The 20,519-nt window shown below is 42.9% G+C and overlaps 1 protein-coding gene and 1 long non-coding RNA gene across 5 annotated transcripts; one reads left to right on the top strand and one right to left on the bottom strand.

The window, feature by feature from the left end:
• Window positions 1–391: 391 nt before the first annotated feature.
• Window positions 392–14,970, bottom strand: PTGER2 (prostaglandin E receptor 2). The gene is made up of 2 exons (XM_059373202.1): window positions 13,421–14,970; window positions 392–1,374 (listed from the first exon to the last, which is right to left on the bottom strand). The coding sequence occupies exons 1-2, from the start codon at window positions 14,261–14,263 to the stop codon at window positions 1,153–1,155; spliced, it is 1,065 nt and encodes a 354-aa protein (XP_059229185.1). The 5' UTR covers window positions 14,264–14,970; the 3' UTR covers window positions 392–1,152.
• LOC131999947 (uncharacterized) lies at window positions 3,326–17,743 on the top strand. 4 transcript variants are annotated; one of them, XR_009399132.1, is made up of 3 exons: window positions 3,326–3,445; window positions 13,531–13,675; window positions 15,004–17,743. It is a non-coding gene; the product is annotated as an uncharacterized LOC131999947 (long non-coding RNA). The 4 variants fall into 4 exon arrangements; XR_009399133.1 differs by lacking the exon at window positions 3,326–3,445 and adding an exon at window positions 12,031–12,162; XR_009399130.1 differs by lacking the exon at window positions 3,326–3,445 and adding an exon at window positions 12,177–12,350.
• The last annotated feature ends 2,776 nt before the right edge of the window (window positions 17,744–20,519 follow it).

The raw sequence follows: 20,519 nt of genomic DNA, 5'->3' as shown, positions 1-20,519 counted from the left end.
CTGTTATTTGGGGGAATTCATCAAATACTATCCCATTTTCCATTTTTGTTTCATAGTTTATCTTCCTGACATTTCAGATGAGTTTACACAGTAACTAAGATGATTAAAGAGCACACATTCACTGAAATATTTTGATGCTGGGCTTACACCATGCTAAACGTTTAGATTTAGAAACATATTAAGATATGACTCACTATTGCATGATTTCCTATATAGTATGAGTCAAACTGTGTTTCCTGGATAAAAATGTAGATGCATGAGTTTTGCTACAAGACAGTCATATTATCAAGTAGATATTAGTCACAGCCACAACATGAGCAATAGAAGAGTTTTTTAAATTCTAATATTTGGCCACATTTCCCCTCCCTGAAAAGAGAATGAAAAGTATTAATCAGAATTAAAACTCTTTTAATAGCCTATTATTTCTTGTTGAGAGGAAAATTCCAGAAGTGTTCTTGATTACCCTTAGCACAATGGACATTATAAAATAAATACCTAATACTTTGACACACAGCTTCTAGAGGACTAGTGAAACGGTGACGTTAACCAGCTGAGCCCACTGTTCCACGCATAATACCGTGGTGACCAGAGAGACCTCCCACATACACAAATAGGACGGTACAAAGTGCCTGTGATTTCCAAATTCATTGGCCAAACAAAGGGTTTGTTAAGCAACACAAGACACCAGTCTCAGCTGCTTCCACACATGGCCTTCCTAGAGGAGACACACAAAGTTTCATTTGGTCTGACTGCAGGTTGCATGTTTATAACAGCAGTAGCATAGAAGATTAAAATAGAAAACACTGTAACTATTTAGGGTTTTAAACAAATTTCAAAACCACATGCTTTCTCACTCAAGGGGGAAGTTTAAATCAAAAGGCAACTCGATCCTGAACGCCGTTGGTTTTTCCTCCAAAGACCAACCTCCTTGACTTGCTCGTTGAAGGCAGGTTTTACAGATCCTTCTGACAACTTCCATGAAGTGCCTTGTCAGCACCTCTGTAGCCCCAGCCGCTGCTGAAAGGTTTGTTCACTCTGTTTTATTAGGGTTTGTAAACTTACTTTTTTCATTTCTCCATGCAGCCATTTCAAAATGATCTTCCAGATGCTGGCTAACGAAGCACTTCTTAACTACTGTCGGCGAAGGTCAATCTACTTATTGGCATTTGACTGTATAGAACAGGAAGTCTGTGCTGCGTCTCGTGTTCTTAATGAAACCCGACAACAGAGGACTGAACGCATTATTCTCAGAACAGGAGGCCTAAGGATGGCAAAGACCCAAGGGTCAATTATTGAATTGATGGATAAAAATCTAAGAGCTTGGAGGTCCCACTTGTTTTTTTGGGAAGAGGTTTGATCCATATATGCAAAAATCTGTAAGAAGCAAAGAGGAAAAATGATATTAGTTTTATACTGCATCCATAGACAGGCCTAGAGTCTATGCAATTTCTTAGGATTTAAGAGCAAGATGGTTTTTTTGTGGGCCAGGGGTGGTGACAGATGGGTAGTGAAATCTCTGTAGATTTCCATGCTTATTCCTGACAAAACCTGTGAAATATAAGTATTGTCTCCTTTTGACAGATGAGAAAGTGAACTTCAGGAGAGGTAATAACAATATGTTACATTTACGTCCAAATATTTAATCTGATTTAATTATCACAGTCCATTGAAAAAAGGTACCTAGAGCATGGGTTCTGGACGTGGGACTGCCTGGGTTTCAATCCTGGATGCATATATAGCTCTGGAACCACAGGAAAGAAAACTAAACTCTTTGTGCCTCAGTTTCTACATCTTTAAAATGGGTGATAATGAGAGCAGTACCTACTTAGGTTTGTTGGGAGGATGACAGGAAGTAGTATGTGTACGTAAATTAAAACAGTGCTTGCTCAGTAAGTACCCCACAACGTTGTCCAAACCTCCAGATTATCAGTGAGGACACCAACATGCAGAGAAGCTAGGTGACTTGCCCAAGTTCCCAGAGCTGCTTAGTTGGCAGAGTCAGGACATGAATTCCAACTTCCTTGAACTAGTAAAGGGCTCAACCATGGGCCATGTTCAGATAGCCTGTATTAGAACAAAGGCCTTTAGAACAATGTCCCAAATACTGGAGCCCTGACACATCTTTGCACGCTGACTGCTGTTTTCAAATGGGTATACCAGCTATTTTGTGATTCCTTATATATTTTGGGATCAATGCAGCTTTTTGGTCAGATTGAAAGGAAGAGAAAAGTACATGCTCGATAAAGATCAAACATTACACAGCTTACAGAAAGAGGAAAATAAATGGAAATAACTCCCAGTCTTTTTTTTTTTTTTTAAGATTTGAGATACACAGAGAAAGAGAGAGTGAGAGCATAGGAGTAGGGGTTGGGGGGAGAGGGAGGAGAAGCAGACTCCCCACTGAGCAGGGAACTGGACTCAGGGCTCCATCCCAGGGCCCTGGGATCGTGACCTGAGCTGAAGGCAGATGCTTAACTGACTGAGCCACCAGGTGCCCCTCATACACAATCTTTGAAACCAATTTCTTTGTAATGCTCTAGGGACTTTCTTAGCCGTGGGAACCTGTGCCTTAGAGAGCTACGACTTCATTCCTCCACACTCCTTTGCCAGAAAAAGGAATGGTTTATTTCCTTTCCCCCTGGTACTTATTCTGCAGACATCTGGCAACTGGATATACAAAGCGCATTGCAGGGAAGGAGAAGAGTAGTCATCTTCGGGTTGCTTATGTTAGGACAAGAGCGGGAAGGTTTGGCAGCCATAGGTGTTTATGCCAGAGAATCTTGGAATAGGGAGTGGAGGAAAGGCTTGGCACATGAGCAAGGAAAAAGAAGGAATGGCGAATTTCCCTGATGATGCGGAAAAGAGGAAAGTTAGGGGGGAACATGCAAGGAAGCAATCATTTTCTTGTCAGCCAAACTATTTTGGCTGAGAAGTATACAATACTTACTTATATGGTATATCTAAGAAGCGATCTGGGAGTTTAGCTATTCGGGATGAGAGCATACAGAAGTCTGATAGATTCAAGTATATTCGTTACCACACACACATACAACTGACACTCTGTTGGAGAAAAAGTCTTCAGGGGAATTTATGGTCGAGCTTTGCCACAGCGTACGATGACAGTGAACTGGCCAGCCATACTGGGCAATAGGGAGAAGGCTCAGCACTCCGGTGTCACACGTGGAGATGAGTCAGGTTTTCATTGGTAAATGACTTCTATGGTATCATAGTTCCTGATCTCGTTAAAGGGTGACAGAGCAATGAGAAGTGAAAAATGGTTTTAGAGGATGAAGCAATTCTGTGCTATTTGTTTCTTTTCCTTTTCAACCACTATGCTGGGTAATTTTTAGAAATGCTTAAAATTTGCATTTCAGGAGGTTGTCAAGATTTTGTAGAAGACCATTTCTTCTTTGACACTGGGAAATTGACCCTTGAAGTTCCTCGTGTAAGTTTTGTCTTCTCCTACCTCCCCATGTTTTCCCTTTGGTTCTTGTCTCTTGCCTAGAGTCCACCATTTTTGATACTGTGGATCCTGAGTTTTTATTTATTTATTTATTCATTTTTAGAGATTTTATTTATTTGTTTGACAGAGAGAGGAGCACAAACAGAGGGAGAAGCAGAATTCCTGCTGAGCCCAGGCTCCTGGGATCATGACCTTAGCTGAAGGCAGACCCTTCACCAACTGAGCCAGCCAGGCACCCCCTGGGATTGTTTTTAATTGTAAAATATACCTACCATAAAATCTTCCATTTTAACCATTTTCAAGTGTATCATCAGTGGCATTAAGTACATTTATATTGTTGTGCAACTATATTGTCTATGTTTTTTATTTTATTTTTGTGTTTTGACATCTCAAAAGCTTTCTGGCTGTGAAGAGATTGCCCCTCCCCAGGGCTACATTCTTTATGTGTGTGTGTCTGTGTGTGTGTCTATATATACACACACACATATATATATGTGTGTATATATATAATGTATTATCAGGGCTACATTCTTAGGAGACAGGGAAGTGCTTGCCTAAAGCAGCCCTTTGATATGCAAAGTAACCAAGCCAGACACCCCCCCCCCCCCTTCATCAGGTCCTATATCCCAGGAGGCAATATTCTTTGGTAGAGGCCCAAGCTGTCTTTCTGCTCCTCCTCCTTCTGCCTCCTGACCTACACTACTATTTTCCCTTGTGGTCCTGGTCTTGCAGTGCTTCCTGCTCCTAGGACCTGTGAGTAGGATAAACTTTATTTTCCCAAGCCTCTCCTGTGCTCCTTTTGTGGCTGCCCCTCACTGGCTCACCACCATCCACCTCCAGAACCTGTTTTCATCACCCCAAACTGAAACCCTATACCCATTAATCCATAACTCCACATTTCCCTCTCCCTCCAGCTGATCCTAGGTTTTAAGTAAAGGCTGACACAACTGAAAGGTCAATTAATTAGCAACATTCAGTGATATTCTGGAAATCAGCCTCAGAGGCTGATAGAATTTATACATGTTCTTGCGTACACTAATTTGCTATGAGAAAAAGCTACACAAGTCAAGTGAGTTTTCATTTCTTAGGATAGCCTTGCCCCAGTAGCCTAATGGATAAGGCATTGGTCTCCTAATTTCTTAGGACAGCCTTGATCTGTAGGGCTTTGCTAAGAATAGAGAGTTTGTTTTAATACCTACAAAGTGATCTGGATGAAACTCAGTGTCCTTTAGATTCATCTTCTATAGAAAGAATCCTTTCAGACTCCCGTGGAAAGCCATTGTGGTACTGTGTCCTCCTCCTCTTCCTCCTCCTCAGAAGGACTTTAGTTCTTCTGAGCTACTTCCCTACTGTTAATTCAATTCCATCTGTATGTTAAAACAAATGAGAACCCTATTTGGTTGTTCATTGAAATCACCTGAGGATTGTTAAGACTACTCTGACGGCTTGCTCCCACCCCCAGAGACTCTGATTTAATTAATCTGGGCTGGAACATGGGTAGCAAAGGTTTTAAATCAACCTGGGTGATTCCAACGTGCAGCCAAGGCTGAAAACCTCTGTTTTAGAACCTTTACCCAACACCAGAAACAGTTTAAATTATTCACTTATCACACTTAAAATCAAAAGGCCCACTTAGGCCTGGTCAAACAAATGACTTTGAGCTTGCAGAATCCAGTTTCTGGTTATTAATATGTCATATGATTTTCCTTTGTAAATGGAACTCTATGAAGAGAGCAGTGAAAATTTACTAAAGGCCTACGTGGGGGCGCCTGGGTGGCTCAGGTCACGATCTTAGGGTCCTGGGATCGAGTCCCGCATTGGGCTCTCTGCTCAGCAGGGAGCCTGCTTCCCTCTCTCTCTCTGCCTGCCTCTCCATCTACTTGTGATTTCTCTCTGTCAAATAAATACATAAAATCTTTAAAAAAAAAAAAAAAAAAAAAAAAAAAAAAAGGCCTACGTGTGCCAGGCACGGAGCTAAGCAATTTGTAGGTCTTATTGTTTAATTCTTACACCAACTTGCAAAATACTGTTATTCCTGTTTTAGAAAGGAGGAAATCAGGGCCTAGAATATTAGTTATTATGCCCCGAATCACACTCCAGGTAAGTAGGGAAGTCACAGAGCCACGCTCAAGAAGTGGGACCAGAACTTTCCTTTTAAGCACTACACTCTCTGCCACCATCTACATAAAAAGCCTGCAATGTGGGGCACCTGGGTGGCTCAGTCGGTTAAGTGTCTGCCTTCAGCTCAGGTCATGATCCTGGAGTCTTGGGATCAAGCTGTCCTACAATCACGGCCCTTGTCTGGAGGCTCGATGCTTAGTGGGGAGCTTGCTTCTTCCTCTCCTTGTGTTGCTCCCATTGCTGTGCTGTCTCTCAAATAAATTAATTAAATCTTTAAAAAAAAAAAAAGCCTGTGATGTAAAGTCTCACATGAAGTTCACCACTAACTGACTATGGTTTAGTAAGAGCCCTTTTTGCAAAGGTGTCACAAAGGTTTGTGGGTATGACTGTTCCTGTTTATCGATTTAAAAACCATGGCTATATCTACTTGTCTTTCTTTAGGACTCTTCTTTCCTTCACACATTTTTTGTAATCTACATAATAAATGTCTGCATGGTGCTTCACATGTATAATTTATATGTGTGTGTAAATACATTGGATGTTTACTAAGACTTTTTTTTTAATTTTTCACTTGCATTTTTAATTTAAATTCAATTAATTAACATGTAATATATTATTAGTTTCAGAGGTAGAGGTCAGCGATTTATCAGTCTTTTTCTTTTTAAAGATTTTATTTATTTATTTGACAGAGAGATCACAAGCAGGCAGAGAGGCAGGCAGAGAGAGAGGAGGAAGCAGGCTCCCTGCTGAGCAGAGAGCCCGATGCAGGACTTGATCCCAGGACCCTGGGATCATAACCTGAGCCGAAGGCAGAGGCTTTAATCCACTGAGCCACCCAGGCGCCCAGCGATTTAATAGTCTTAATGAAGATTTGGATGCTCAATCGACTGAGCCACCCTGGCAACCCCTCTCTCCTTCACACTTTGCACAGTTAAATTGCAGGCACAGATTATCATATGTTTACCTGCCTTGTGAAAGACATTCATGTGACCTGGCTATGGCTTTATAGAATCCATTCTTTTTTTTTTTTTTTCTTAAAGATTTTGTTTATTTATTTGACAGAGATAAAGCACAAACACGGGGAGGAATAGAGGGAGAGGGAGAGGGAGAAGCAGGCTCCCTACTGAGCAGAGAGCCAGATGCAGGGCTCAATCCCAGGACCCTGGGATCATGACCTGAGTGGAAGGCTGACATGTAACCAACTGAGCCACCCAGGCGTCCCCATATGATCCATTCTTTAAAAACTTGGGTGGGGACGCCTGGGTGGCTCAGTTGGTTGGACGACTGCCTTCGGCTCAGGTCATGATCCTGGAGTCCCAGGATCGAGTCCCGCATCGGGCTCCCAGCTCCATGGGGAGTCTGCTTCTCTCTCTGACCTTCTCCTCATTCATGCTCTCTCTCACTGTCTCTCTCTCAAGTAAATAAATAAAATCTTAAAAAAAAAAAAAAAACTTGGGTGTCTGCTATAGTTAAAAAAAAATTTTTTTTTTAACATAAAACTTGTGGGGACAGTATTTTCCAGGTATATGAGGTTTTAAAGACATCCCTTCCCTCAAATCCCAGGTGCTTTGTGGTGGAGGGAACAGGAGCCTCTGTCCTTTTGGAAAAAAAGACTGGGGCATGGATATGGCTCTGATACTTAAGAGTGTTCCCTGCCTTGTGCTTCAGGTGATCCCAGGGCTGGACATAAGAGAGTTAATGCTAAAGTTTAGAGTTCTGGGCTTGTATATTCCAGGGTAATGACTCTTAATTCTTTGAAAAAAATGATGAGCACGATGGACCCTCCCCAGAAGGCAAGATTTTACAAATGATTTCAAAGTGATCCAAGTGCTGTCTGTGGAGTATAAGAGGAAGCTTTGTCCATGGGAAGTTCTGGCCTTCCGCAATGCACTTTCCCTATTCGTGGCCCTTCCCATCCCCCATGTGTCCTAACTGCAGATGACCTCAGTCTAGCATTCTGTTAGAGGGGGACAATTTTAGGCAACAAATATATCTGAGAAAAATGAAGCTTGTTATATCTTGGTCATATAAACTGAAGCACAGTGGATGTGAGCTCAAGATAAGGATGGGGTTTTGTGGTCAGAAAGTACCAAATAGAGGACAGGAGATGCTAATGGAAACTGAGCAGACAAAGTTGCAGATTAACTGGGTCTTAAACCTTTAGGCGGAAAGAGACTTGTCTCCTAAGCACCGTATCTCTGGAGATCAGTCCCTTACCATTTCTATCCTATCCTATCCTATCCTATTCCATTCCATTCTTTAAAAAAAAAAAAAAAAAAAAAAAAAAGATTTTATTTATTTATGAGAGAGAGAACACAAGTGGGGAGGCACAGACGGAGAGGAGGAATGCAGATTCCCCACTGAGCAGGGAACCTGATGTGGGACCCAGGACCCCAAGATCATGGCCTGAGCCAAAGGTAGACACTAACCGATTGAGCCAACTAGGCACCCCCTTTATTTTTAACTTAATACTGTGATGGGTTCTTGACATGCCAAAAAAAGAAATACACCATCCCTAAAAGCTGTTTTTCTTTAAGCTGAGGACTTGGCCTTAATCATCTGAAACAGCAGTGATGAACGACTTGATCAATGGTGTAGACATAATGCACAGCTTTTTTGGGGGGAAAAGGACTATGGTTCTTGCTGTCTAAATTTTAAAAACTGAGTGTAACTGGGTCTTTACTCACAACCACCATTTTACAAAGGCAAAGGAAAAGGTGTCGAATGAAAGCACTCATATAGAGGAATGTTCTCTTAAAAGTCACTTGCTTTAAAATCATTTCACCAATGCCCAAGCATATCACTGGTGATGCAGAAATGATAAAGGGGTTTCCAGTAGTTCATGGATATAACTTAAAATATTACCAGCAAATTCACTGTGGTTATACACGAAGAATTCTGAATTCCTCTTTTATCCCTACTAGAACTGTGGTATTTTGCATGTATGTAATCAACAAATTTATATGTTTTACAATTCCCATTCACGTTACATTTTATGTGAAAAGTTCCAGGAATGAACAGGAAACTCCAGAACTATTTACTTGAGTTTGTTCTGTATTTTGAAGATCATATTTCTACTAATCAGATTTGCCTAGAAATTATAGCCCTAAAGAATTTCTAAAGAGGAAGACAATTTTAGAATGAGCCAATAGTTCACTTTTGAAATTTTAGAACTGAATAAAATATTCTAATGGCAAGGAGAAAGCAGTTTAAAATGACCAGCAGCTGTCCACAGCTCTTGGCAAAGTAGGAACCAAGCAATTTGACATCCGTTGAAAATTAAAACACAAACAGTATCTGAGGGAAGAATAGAGGTCTGATGTATTTTCTGTGTTCTGTTCCATTTCAGGAAGAAAGTTTCTATTTATCCCTGTGAAATGATGGCAACAGCTGATCAACATAAGGAGGAATTCATTAATTTATACACTATCTCATTAGTTCATAAACAGTTTGGAGTATGTTGTTGGTTCCATGCATGATTTCATATTGGGCAGCCAAAATAATGCCATTTCCTAACCACAACATACTTTTTTTTTTAATAGCATAAGAAATGTTTTATGTGTACCAACAGAAGATTTTATGTGAGGGGTAATCTGATTATTTCTTAATTTAGACCAGCATTTATATTAGCCAATCTCCTTCAATCTCGGTCTCAGCCTTTCAATTCATAGGACTGTGGAGAAGAAAAAAGGAACCGCACACTTGGCCCCAGCTCAGGTCCCTTGATCGGGATGGAAAAAAGGTCTTTGCCATTTTATTTTTAAACTGAATAAGGTGGGGGGGCCCGTGGGGGGCTCAGTTAGTTGAGCATTTTGGCTCAGGTCATGATCTCAGGGTTGTGGGATAGAGCTTCTTGGGCTCCCCACCCTTCAGCCCAGAGTCTGCTTGGGATCCTTTCCATTTCTGCTCCTCCCCCACCCCATTGGGGTGTGCGTACGCATGCTCTCTCTCTCTCTTTCTCTCTCTCTCTCAAAAAAAAAAAAAAAAAAAAAAAAAAAAAGCTAACAAGTTGGAATCAAAACAAAGTGATCCAGATAATTTATAACATCCTCGCCATTCCTTTGTGAAATCTTGGGTTACTATTTTAACACATTTCCCCTGAAAGAAGTACTTTTCCCTCTGATAGTACTGTGGCTAAGAGGACAGGCTCTGCATTTTTAAACTGTCTGGCTTTGAACCCCAGCTCCAGTGATCACTAGCTGGGGGACCAGGGCATTATTGGCCTCATCTGTAAAAAAGAAACAGCAGTACCATCTATTTTGCAGGTTGTTGTGGAGATAATGGGTTAGTGTATAAAAAAAATTAGCACTCAAAATATTAGCCATTTTGATGTTGATAATAATGATATTTGAAGTTTGAATTTGACTTCATCCCAAGGTGCTGGTATTTTCCATTTTGATAGTTTTTACTGCCAAACATTGGAAGTCCTAGACTGGGACTGGAGGAAGCAGTCATTCTAACCTGCCCTTCCTTAGGATAACATTGACACGATTATATCCAGGTTTCTTAAATTCCCCACTCTCCTCCTTCCCTCACTACTGGAGTGCTGGAAAAGGCTGGTGCCCCACTGGGTACACAGCTGTGAAATCTCCTCTTTCCTGGGCCAGTGATGTGGCCTACTTTTCGAGGGACATAGAAAGCAGTTCTGTAATCCTGAGGAAGAAACAGACAGAGATAGAGTAGATTGCTAGCACTTTCTGGGAACTAGGAAGTCAATTAGTTGTAATAGCTCATTAATAATCACTTTACAGTGATTACATTTTGAAGTGATAATATTTTGGATATACTGGCTTAATAAAAGATATTGATGAATTTTTACCGTTTCTTTTTGAAGAAGATTATGTTTCTTTTTATTTTTTGTTGTTTGGCTAATAGAATATTTAAAATTCCATATGTGGCTCAACTGTACTTCTGTTGGACTGCGTATGTTCTGTTGGAGAAACAGGAGAATTTCTGAAGACAACCACAAGTCTTTGCCTTGTCTAACAGCATCCCAGTTAGGATGTATGAAAATTATTCCTGCCTTGTGTGGGAGATGGGTATGGGCCATTTCTACACAATTTTCATGTAGACCAAATAGACGAAAAGGACATGAGGGGAAAGTGCCCCTCCCCGAGCACCCATGGCAAGCATTCTGAAATAGCAGAATGAATGCACCAAATGGTAGCTATAACTTTGGAATCATCAGATAAGCTCTCCAGGAGATAGCAAAAATCAGGATACTATAGCATTTTATAAGGTTTAAAGTGCCATGTAAACGAAATTTTCTAACAAGTGCCAGTAATTTATTGACAAAGTAAAATTAGTCAATGGTCGGTGTAAATTTCCTTACTAAAAGACAACTTCAAGGTACAGTTCAAATATCTATTTGGGACCTGGTGAGTTACCCATTCTGCATCTAGATAATATGTCATGTTAGCCCCAAGGCAAGGATGAGCATGTCTGGCTTTCTGATTATGTTCACTCTAGGCTTTTCCTTTACTTTTTGAGAATCTTTGCCATACATACATTCAGAAGCAAATCCGGATAATATTTGCTGAGGGTGTCAATGCCACTATCATAAGGGGCCCTCATAATCTTCATCTGGTGTCCTCAAGCCATAAATAGACAATCTGAATAAAAATACAGCTTCAAAGCAAACCTCCTACTACCCTACTCCTTCTAACCAGACTTCTAGCTCTAAGCCCCTTCCATTTGGCAACTCTGGAGCTTCCCTTAATAGTAAATAAAGGAGGAGAATAAATATTCATGTAAGTGTGTGTGTGTGTGTGTGTGTGTGTGTGTGTGTGTGTGTTTACACAGGAAGACTTGAAAATCAACATATAGCAATGACTGAGTTCCCATGATAAAAGGCAAATTTACCTGAAAACAGGAGACCCTGTTGAAAATTACTGCCTCTACGTTTGATAATATATTTATGCAATGGGTTAGTCATGATCAAAGGAAAGATCTTTTCCTCCTGTTCTCTTCTTCTAAAGAGCTTAGGGAATAATAACCCTGTTCACAAGTCTGTGGTCCCCTCGGAGCCCTATGGGGTATTTTTAAATACACACTCAGAAATCACAGATGAGACTCCAAGAACTGATTTCCCGATTCTCATCAGGCTAAGACCAGCACTGCCCAACTCAGAAGGGGTTTATGGCCTCTACGTTGGATTCTAAGTTGTTTAGTGGAACTGGAAATGCTTATTCTCTCATAGATACAGGTTCTGCATCTTTGTCCTGACCCAAAAAAGTTGATTTAACCCCTAACATGACATCAAAAGTTTCTACTAGTAAAATAAATGCATAGAAGTCATGCTGGTCATCACAGCCCTTCTGCTGTACAAATGCCCCAGTTCAGGGTGGAATGGAAGAGGCGGGGTCCCATAGTGCTACCTCCTTTCATAAGGGGGTACCTTCCTGTCCTTATGGATTCAGACCAGCTTCTGCCCTGACAGAGAATGGGGTAGGAGTGTGAGGACAATGGGGACCAGGGAGAAGAGAACATGGTTATGAATCAGTTCATTTAGGAGGACAAGTGTCCTTTCCCCCCTGGGAGGAGCCTATGAAGATAATCAACAGTGATGGAGGCCAAAAGTGAGGAAAAAGTTACTTCTTTAGTTTCTACGGTCAGACCTGGTAACGTAGGCACTGACTATCTCTTTCTTTTCTCCAAGACTGTGGCAGGAGGGAATCACTGCCAACTGCTTACTCCCTGTTAGTCAGTCTTATTCTTTTGAAGAGCGGGAAGCGGGACTACCAAGACTCCTCCTCCCCAGCTTCTGGTAAGGGGCCATGCTCAGACACATCTGGGGCTCTGTTACCTGCGTTACACCTGGGGAGGCTCCAGTTTATAGCATCACAGAACTAACAGCTAAGCTTGCCCCAGACTAAGACAGCAGCCATTCCCAAACCTGGGCTCCTGTCTTCAGTTCCCTGGGGCAGCCTCTGGCTTGCTGGGTCACAGAACAAGCTGGATGTGCTTAACTCTCCCATCCCTAAGATGGACCAGCCATTCCTGTATCTGGCTTTGTGCTCAGCAAATGCATGGCTATAAGGTGAAGAACACCTATAGATATATCTGATAGTGATATGAAGAGGATATTTCATAAGGAAGTACAAATGTGTCCTTTAGAGGAATTGCAAGAGTTTGGCAAGGGGTTTCTCCAAGCAACCATCTTTCCCTTTAATTATCATTATGGACATAATATAATGTCCACATGGCCCCAAAGGGTTATGCTCCTAATATGTAAATTGGGAAACTTGTAAAGTCTGTGATTGTTGAACTTTTAGGACAAGTAATGAATGCTCTGAACTTACCAACAGGGATGTTTCTCACCTAGGGCGAGAATGGCAGTTGGAAGGTTGGGTGTTGGGTACCACCTTTTGTGTTGGGAGAAGGCGAAAGCACGGAGAGTTCGCACCAATGGGTGGAGAACACCTAGAGGTGAACTGCAGCCCAGGGAAGTCAAGCTGTAGCTGATACCCATCCACAGGTGGAAGGGCCTGCCTCTCCTCAGGCAGAAGCCAGTCTGGCAGAGGCGGACAGGGACCTATCCCTCTCCCCCTTTTAACTCTAGGCTGGGAGTCTGGGCCGGCTTAGTGGAGGGTCAAGGATCCATCTCAGGGGGGCTATACTAGGTGTGAGAAACACTAGCACAGAGCCACCAAAGGTTAGGGGAGGAAGGAAGTGGGACAAAGGTGAGAAGCGAGAGGAGAAGGCTCTAGACCTCAAGAATCAGAACGTGGTTTTACAAATTGCAAAGGTAAGACGGTGGAAAGTGTGGGAGGCAGAGGGTAGAGAGTGAGAAGCCTGCTCGGAGCGGGGCTGCGGAAAGGAAGCGAGTTAACTTACCGTGAAAGGCAAGGAGCAGACCGCAAAGGTGATGGTCATAATAGCCAGGAGAATGAGGTGGTCCGTCTCCTCCGCCATGGACACCCTTTCCCCTCTCCTGCGGGTCCCAGGGCCGTCCCGGGAGCTGCCCAAGGAGGGTCCGCAGCGACTTCTCCTGCTCCGACGGTGCATGCGGATGAGGTTGAGGATGACACTGAAGTTGCAGGCGAGCACCGCGACGATGAGGAGCAGCAGCACAGTGGCGTAGAGCTGCAGGTACGTGGTCTGGCTGTGCTGGATGAAGCACCACGTCCCAGGGCAGTACTGGACGTACTTCTCTGGATCCAGCAACGGCAGGGAGCAAAAGATCAGAGATACCGTGTAGATGGTGGGCAGCACCGCCAGGCCGCCTCGGCGCGTGACCCAGCGCTGGTAGAAGTAGGGGTGCCCGATGGATAGGTAGCGCTCCAGGGCCATGGCGAAGAGCATGAGCATAGTGGCCAAGCTGAAGAAGGTCATGGCGAAGGCGAAGTAGATGCACACGCGGCGCTCAGGCGCCAGGGCCACCAAGGTCTGGTTCCGAGCGTAGGAAGCCAGCACCACCGGGCTGATGAGGCAAGTCCCAAGCAGGTCGGTGAACACCAGCTCTGTCACCAACACGTGGAACAGGGAGATAGAGTTCCCGCGTCCTGCGCTGCGTCCCGCGTCCCCCCGCCAGCGGCGCGCCAGCAGCGCCAGCGCGATGAGGTTCCCCAGCACCCCGGCCGAGAACATCACCGAGCTGATGGCCGGGCTTTCGCCGGAGGGGAGCGACTGCAGAGACTTGCAGTCCTCCCGCGAGGAGTCTTCGGAGATATTGCCCATGGTGGAGTGCCGGGAGGAGAGATGCGCCCTCCTCTCGCGGCTCGTACCTGGGAGGAGGAGGGTCTGAGAGCAGGAGCGCTCCGAGAAGCTGAGGGAAAGGAGGAGGGACCCAAGTCCACAGCCCCCTTCCGGCCCCCTGCGCGCCCAGGGCGGACTCGGCCCCAGGGCTCGCGGTGCTCTCGGAGAGGCCACCACTAGGCTGCAGCATCCGGGCGGCGCTCCGGCCTCCGGAGCTGATCCGCACCCACCTCTGCCGGGAGCTCGCACCGCGGGGCAGCCGTCACCGCTTCCGCACCCGGCCGGGGTTGGACCCAGACGTCGGGTCACAGCGCCAGGGGCTAGCGCCCTCCAGCTACCCAAGTGGACCGCGCGCACTCCCCTTGGGAGCACCGCGAGTCCCTCGTCCGGGAGTGAGAGAAGAAAGGGCGGGAGCGCGGACCCCGGGGTGTCCCCCTCCTCTCCCTGATCCGTTCCCTCGGGATTGGGTGCTGGAAGCCGCCGACCTTGGCTAGGACGCGTTTAGCCCCAGCAGAGGGCCGGGAGGGAGTGCGGGGCACTTGTGGGGTGTGCGCAGAATTCACCGAAGGCAACAACAGGATAGCAAAGTGACTCACCAAACGATAGAGAAGTTAGAAGGACCCTGTCCTGGGAGATGAGTATAAGTATTTGGAGCAACAAGCACCAAAGACCGCGTGCAGTTTGACCAATATGTTCTTTTCTCTTTCTTTTGACATTCTCAGGAAGATCAACTTAGAGGGCGGGACCCAAATTAGGAGGAAGTGAAAAGCTCTCCTGGTTGTCCAAGGAACGAAACTTTGCCGCTGAGCTGTCTGTTGCCCTGCTGCTTTGATTCGGTTGCCAGCATTTCGCCTTTTCCTATGTCAACACCATAACGGATAACCACTTGTTTAAGCAAGCCAGAAAAGAAAGAAAAAGAAATGTTCCTTGTGTGTAGAATTGTTTGTGAACACAGCTTGAAATCATTGCTCATTGTACTCTTGTCAAGCACAGTCTTGAAAGAAGCTCTTGCTCAGGATTAATTCTTTCAGGTTAACGGTGCAGAGCACATCTGGAAAGACAGATTCCTCCTAAAGCTTATTAGTAAGTGGACAGCTTTAGAAACTAGAGCTGACAAAAGTGGTTGTCCGCCACCCCCATTGTCACAATTGCAGACTCCTGAAAATGGGCTGGTGTTTAAAACTGTTTGAACAAACAAAATCCAGTGTGACAGACAAAAGGGGGTAACTGCATTCTGTAAGGAAAGTCATATTCACGTGGGGAAGGAGGAAGAACTGGGAGATGGAAGGATCTGCATAGGGAATAAGCAAGGGGTAAAAGTCCTCATGCTGGAATCCCGAAAACATTAGGTGCTGAAGAGCACATCTTACCACAGCCTGCTTGCTCTCCATGAATATTTTAGCTCACCTTGATAACTCTAGCCTGGGGACTGGAATGGAGATGAGGCTCCCAACAGGGCAAGTTCAAAGGGAGTCTACTTTTCTCATATAAGAAGTTCAACAGTCACAGGTGGCTGAGCCTCCCAGAGAACCAGTCTCTTTCTGATCTCTAGCCTTTCATACCTAGCATGCTGTCTACATGTCCTTCCTTGTGTAGTCACCAGTCACTGCTCAGATGGGTCAGGATGCAACCAGAGAAACAGAACCACTGTAAGTGATGAAGAATGAGAGATTTATTATTAGGCACTAGACCTGCACTCTTCAATATGATAGCCACCAGCCACAGGTGGCAGTTTAAATTTAGATGAGTCAAAATTAACAGTGTAGTTTCTCAGTTGCACTAGGTACACTTCAAGCGCTCAGTAGCCATATGCATGTGATTAGTGGCTATCATATTGGGCAGCTCATATACAAAACACTTCTGTCATCACAGAAGCTCTATTGGAGAGTGATGCATTAGACACTACATGATTGTGGGAGCTCCTGGAGAAGGCCATGCAAAGCTGTTTGCTGTCTAGCCCTGACCGAACCGGAAGTTACCATAGGTCAGACCGAATGGTGGTCAGGGTAGAAAGCTGGTTGTGGATGAAAGCACGTACAGGCTTGGGACCTACAGGGCTAAACTAGAATTCATGAACAACTAGAATCTTCAAAGACAGAGCAGATTTGTGTGTCTCTCTTACTACCTTTGACTTTGATAATGCAAGTGTATTGTGGGAGAAGCTGGCACCCTTCATGGGGCTACACTTGCACTTGGCTTAGGATGCAGAGAAGCTGAAGGAGATCTGATGGCAGCTGGAGCCCACGTGCTGCCTCATATCAGCAAGGTGAGCTGGCTTGTGACAATGTACCAGAGTTATCACCGTGTCTGGAGCCCTGCATTGTCCTTCAGAGCATGAAAACCATGGCTGCTGCTTCCCTGATGCCTTCTCAGTCTCATACAACACTTCTCTTGTGGCTAATGTTAGCCTTGAAACTGGCCAGGATTCTGAAGCACAGATCCTGTTCAGCTGAGTTCACTCAGTATAAAGCTACTGCGTGCCCCACAGGTCCAGGCATCAAGTCTGCATGGAAAGCAGAGCATGAGAAAGACACAGCCACTGTGAGCTTACTCTCTTGTGCCTGTTTGTTTCATCAGAAAAGCTGCTTTTCCAGAAGTACCCTCATAGCCTTCCCTTCGTGTCTCATTAGCCAGAATTTGGTAAAATGGCCACTCCTTAGCTCCAAAGGAGGCTATTGAATATTTCCGGCTTCTTCCAGAGTAGAGGCAGGCCGGGGAGAAGGGGCTGGGAGTGGCATTGGGTTAGTCAGCCAGGAGTGTCTGCTGCAGATCTTGCAGTGAACTCGCGTCTACCCCCTGTTACAGCCAGAGAGGAAGTGCAAGAACACCCATTCCAAGTTTTTCATTTGCAGCTCAAGAAACTGACGCTCAGGAAAGTTGAGTATCTTACCCAAGGATACACAAAGGTAGTGCAAAGCTAGGAGTATGGAGCCCAGACCATCTCATTTACATTACAGATCTCTGCATATTGCACGCACTGTCCATCTAAGGCCAGAAGGGAGCACTCAGCACAATACCTATCCTCAATGAGCATTAGTGCTCATTGGCAAGTCACTCAACACAATTTAGATGTTACTGTTTGCCTGACGTATTGATAAATTTTGAAAGGATTACACATATCCAGTATGACCAAAGAGAGAGAAAGGGGCTCGCTGTTGATGGAAGTGTGAGTGTGGGTACAACCTTTCTGGTAAGAATGGTTTATTAATTATCACAAACTTTGAATATGCTTTGACCCAGAAATAATGTTATAGAAGTGTACTGCCCGAAGGAGACATAATCTGGAAAATACACAAAGTTGTCTCATGCACACACAGACACAGAGCAGGAAAAATGTTCATTATTCTAAGAATCTAGAACTAAATGTCATTCCCTAAAGGGCTGGTTTAATAAATTTTGGTACAACCCATGCAAGGGAATATATAGTCATTAAAAAGGATGATGTGTCTCTGTATTTCTTGATAATAATCTTTACCACATATTGAGTTAAAATCATGTTTATTATTTCATTCATTTAAAATTATATGCATAAATATTTGCACAGAGCAGCATCTCAAAGGATGTTCAGCAAAATGTTAGTAGTAATTTCTTCTTTATGCCTGCCTGTTTTGGCTGATTTTCCTATAAATATGTGTTACCTTTATGTTAGGAAATTCAAGAAAGCTGCTTTTTATTTAGAAAAAATTAATCATTGGAGGAAACTGTCTTTCTTGGCAGAAAGCAGGGAGTTAGATCCTAATGTTTTAAATCCTCTTCCAGTTCTACTGTCAAACAAGTGGGCAGGTCTTGCCAGTTGTCTGAGACTGGAGAAGCTTGGAGATATATTCTTATATTTCCATAAGGGTTTTGTAACTATCCTTCTTATTTGAAGATTGGAGATCATCACATATTTTGCACCATTTCTAACGAGATGATGCCCTGCCCTACTTCAAGTGACTGCTTTGACATTAGATTTTTGTCATCCCTTAACCCAATTCTGATACTACCATTGTCAGGAAGTCCCTCTCTCATAAAGCTGGAAATAAAAAAGTAAAAAAATTTTTAAAAATTTTAAAAAATCCAACCCAAAATGCAGTCAATAAAAGCCAATTTTGAGACCAGGTTAAAAAAAAAATTAAGGGTTATTATGAGTGGGTAGGTACAGAATCTTAGTAGAGAAACAGAAACTATAAAAAAGAACTGAATGGAAATTCTAGAACTAAAATTTACAGCAGCTTGGAGTTGGCAGAAGAAAGAGTGCGCTTAAGGACTAATCACATCTGGTCACCTTTCTTTCCTTGTCATCATTATATTTATGCTCATTGGAAATATTCTCACTCTTCCCATACCATATGAGGCTTGTTCTGTTTTTACCCATGAAGCAAAGCATGGGTTTTCTCTTCCCTCAGATCCCTCAAACTTCTCTGGGATCTGGGGTGCAGAGCCACACTATCCAGGACACTCCTTTGTTAACATTTGAAGCTCTCTTGTTGGCTTGGACTTCACCTTCCCCCCTTTGCAGCCTGTGGACCCAGATGGGGAAGAAGTGGGACTACTTTGCTCTTTCTTGTCTCTTTGCTCTATCGAGGTCTCCTTTATGCCTAGTCTTTCAAAAGTCTTATGCCAAACACTGACACCTGTGTTCTGTTACACTGTCCTTTCCCTGTTGCTAGAACTAGGGAAAGGGCTGGACTACCAGCAAGTACTGGGAAATAAAACACATAGGTTAATATGTCAAATTATAACATTTGCCTTCACGTAGGTGTGTGTATATCCAAGTCTTTGTGGGACTTATTACAACATCATAGGATTGTTTGAGAAACAATTTGATAAAGTCTTTGCAAAACCAGTCAATAAAAAGTGCTTTGCAAATGGATGTAGGAGTACAATAGTTCTTTTGTCCTTAGATGGGAACTATCAGAAATGCTTACTAGCACCAGGGGTTAGATCAAATGAATTTTTCCAATAATGTCAGGAAGGCAAATTGCCTATGATTCTAATTTCCTTTTTAAGATTGATAGAGAACAAAGAACCCAATATAGCCATGAAAATTATCTTTACTTAGAAAGGTTTGCTTTCAAAACCAACTATAGGCAGAAAAGCACATATAACAGAAAAATCAAGCTATATTTATTCAATGTGTTTGTATAAAGTAAAAACGCATTACAGAAATTTTGGAAAAATTAGAAGCAAGAAAAAAGTCACCCATGAATGTGTACCCATTAAATATGACCACTCTTAACATCTTGATGTGTTTCTTTCAATTTTTCTTCTTTGCACCTTTGTTTTCACAGCTGTGATATTATATGTAAAATTTTCCATACTGTCTTTTTAAAAAAATTAAAAGCATATTGAATAGCTTATACTGCAATATGCATTAAAGGCATAAAAAATGCTCATACTCTGAGGTCCATAAATTGCATTTCTGGAAATCTATACTTCATTTATTTACTCACTCAACAACAATTTATTAAGGCATATATTTACTGAGACAGCAGAGTATAGTTTGAAGAGCAAGGGTTCTAGAGTCAGATTGCTTTGTTGTTGTTGTTTTTAAAAAGTTTTTATTTAAATTCCAGGTAGTTAACATACAGTGTTATATTAGTTTCTGGTGCAATATAATGATTCAACACTCTACCATACACCACCCGGTTCTCATCACAAGTACACTTCTTAAGTCCCATCACTTCTGTTGTCTAATTGCTGAGAGAAGACTTCCAGTATTATGTTAAATAGTAATAATGACAGTGGACATCCAGTCTTATTCCTGACCACAGAGGAAAAGCTCTTAGTTTTTCCCCATTGAGAATAATATTAGCTGTAGGTCTTTTGTATATGGCCTTTACGATGTTGCAACATGTTCTATCTATCCCAACTCTGTTGAGGTTTTATGGTTTGTTTTTTGTTTTTTGTTTTTTTAGTAAGAAGTGATGCTGTATTTTTGTCAAATGCTTTTTCTGCATCTATTGAACGGATCATAAAGTTCTTATCCTTTCTTTTATTATAGTGATGTATCACATTGATTGATTTGTGAGTGTTGAGCCATCCATGCAGCCCAGGAATAAACCCCACTTGGTCATGGTGAATAATTCTTTTAATGTACTGCCAGATTCAATTTGCTAGTATCTTTTTGAGAATTTTTACATTCATGTTCATCAGAAATATTGGCCTATAGTTCTCCTTTTTGGTGGGGTCTTTGTCTGGTTTTAGAATCAAGGTAATGCTAGCCTTAAAGAAGAAATTTGGAAATTTTCCTCCC

Source organism: Mustela nigripes, chromosome 13 (assembly GCF_022355385.1).
Source record: "Mustela nigripes isolate SB6536 chromosome 13, MUSNIG.SB6536, whole genome shotgun sequence".
Lineage (NCBI taxonomy): Eukaryota > Metazoa > Chordata > Mammalia > Carnivora > Mustelidae > Mustela > Mustela nigripes.
Note: the sequence above shows the minus strand (reverse complement) of the source record. Positions and strands in the feature narration are given on the sequence as shown.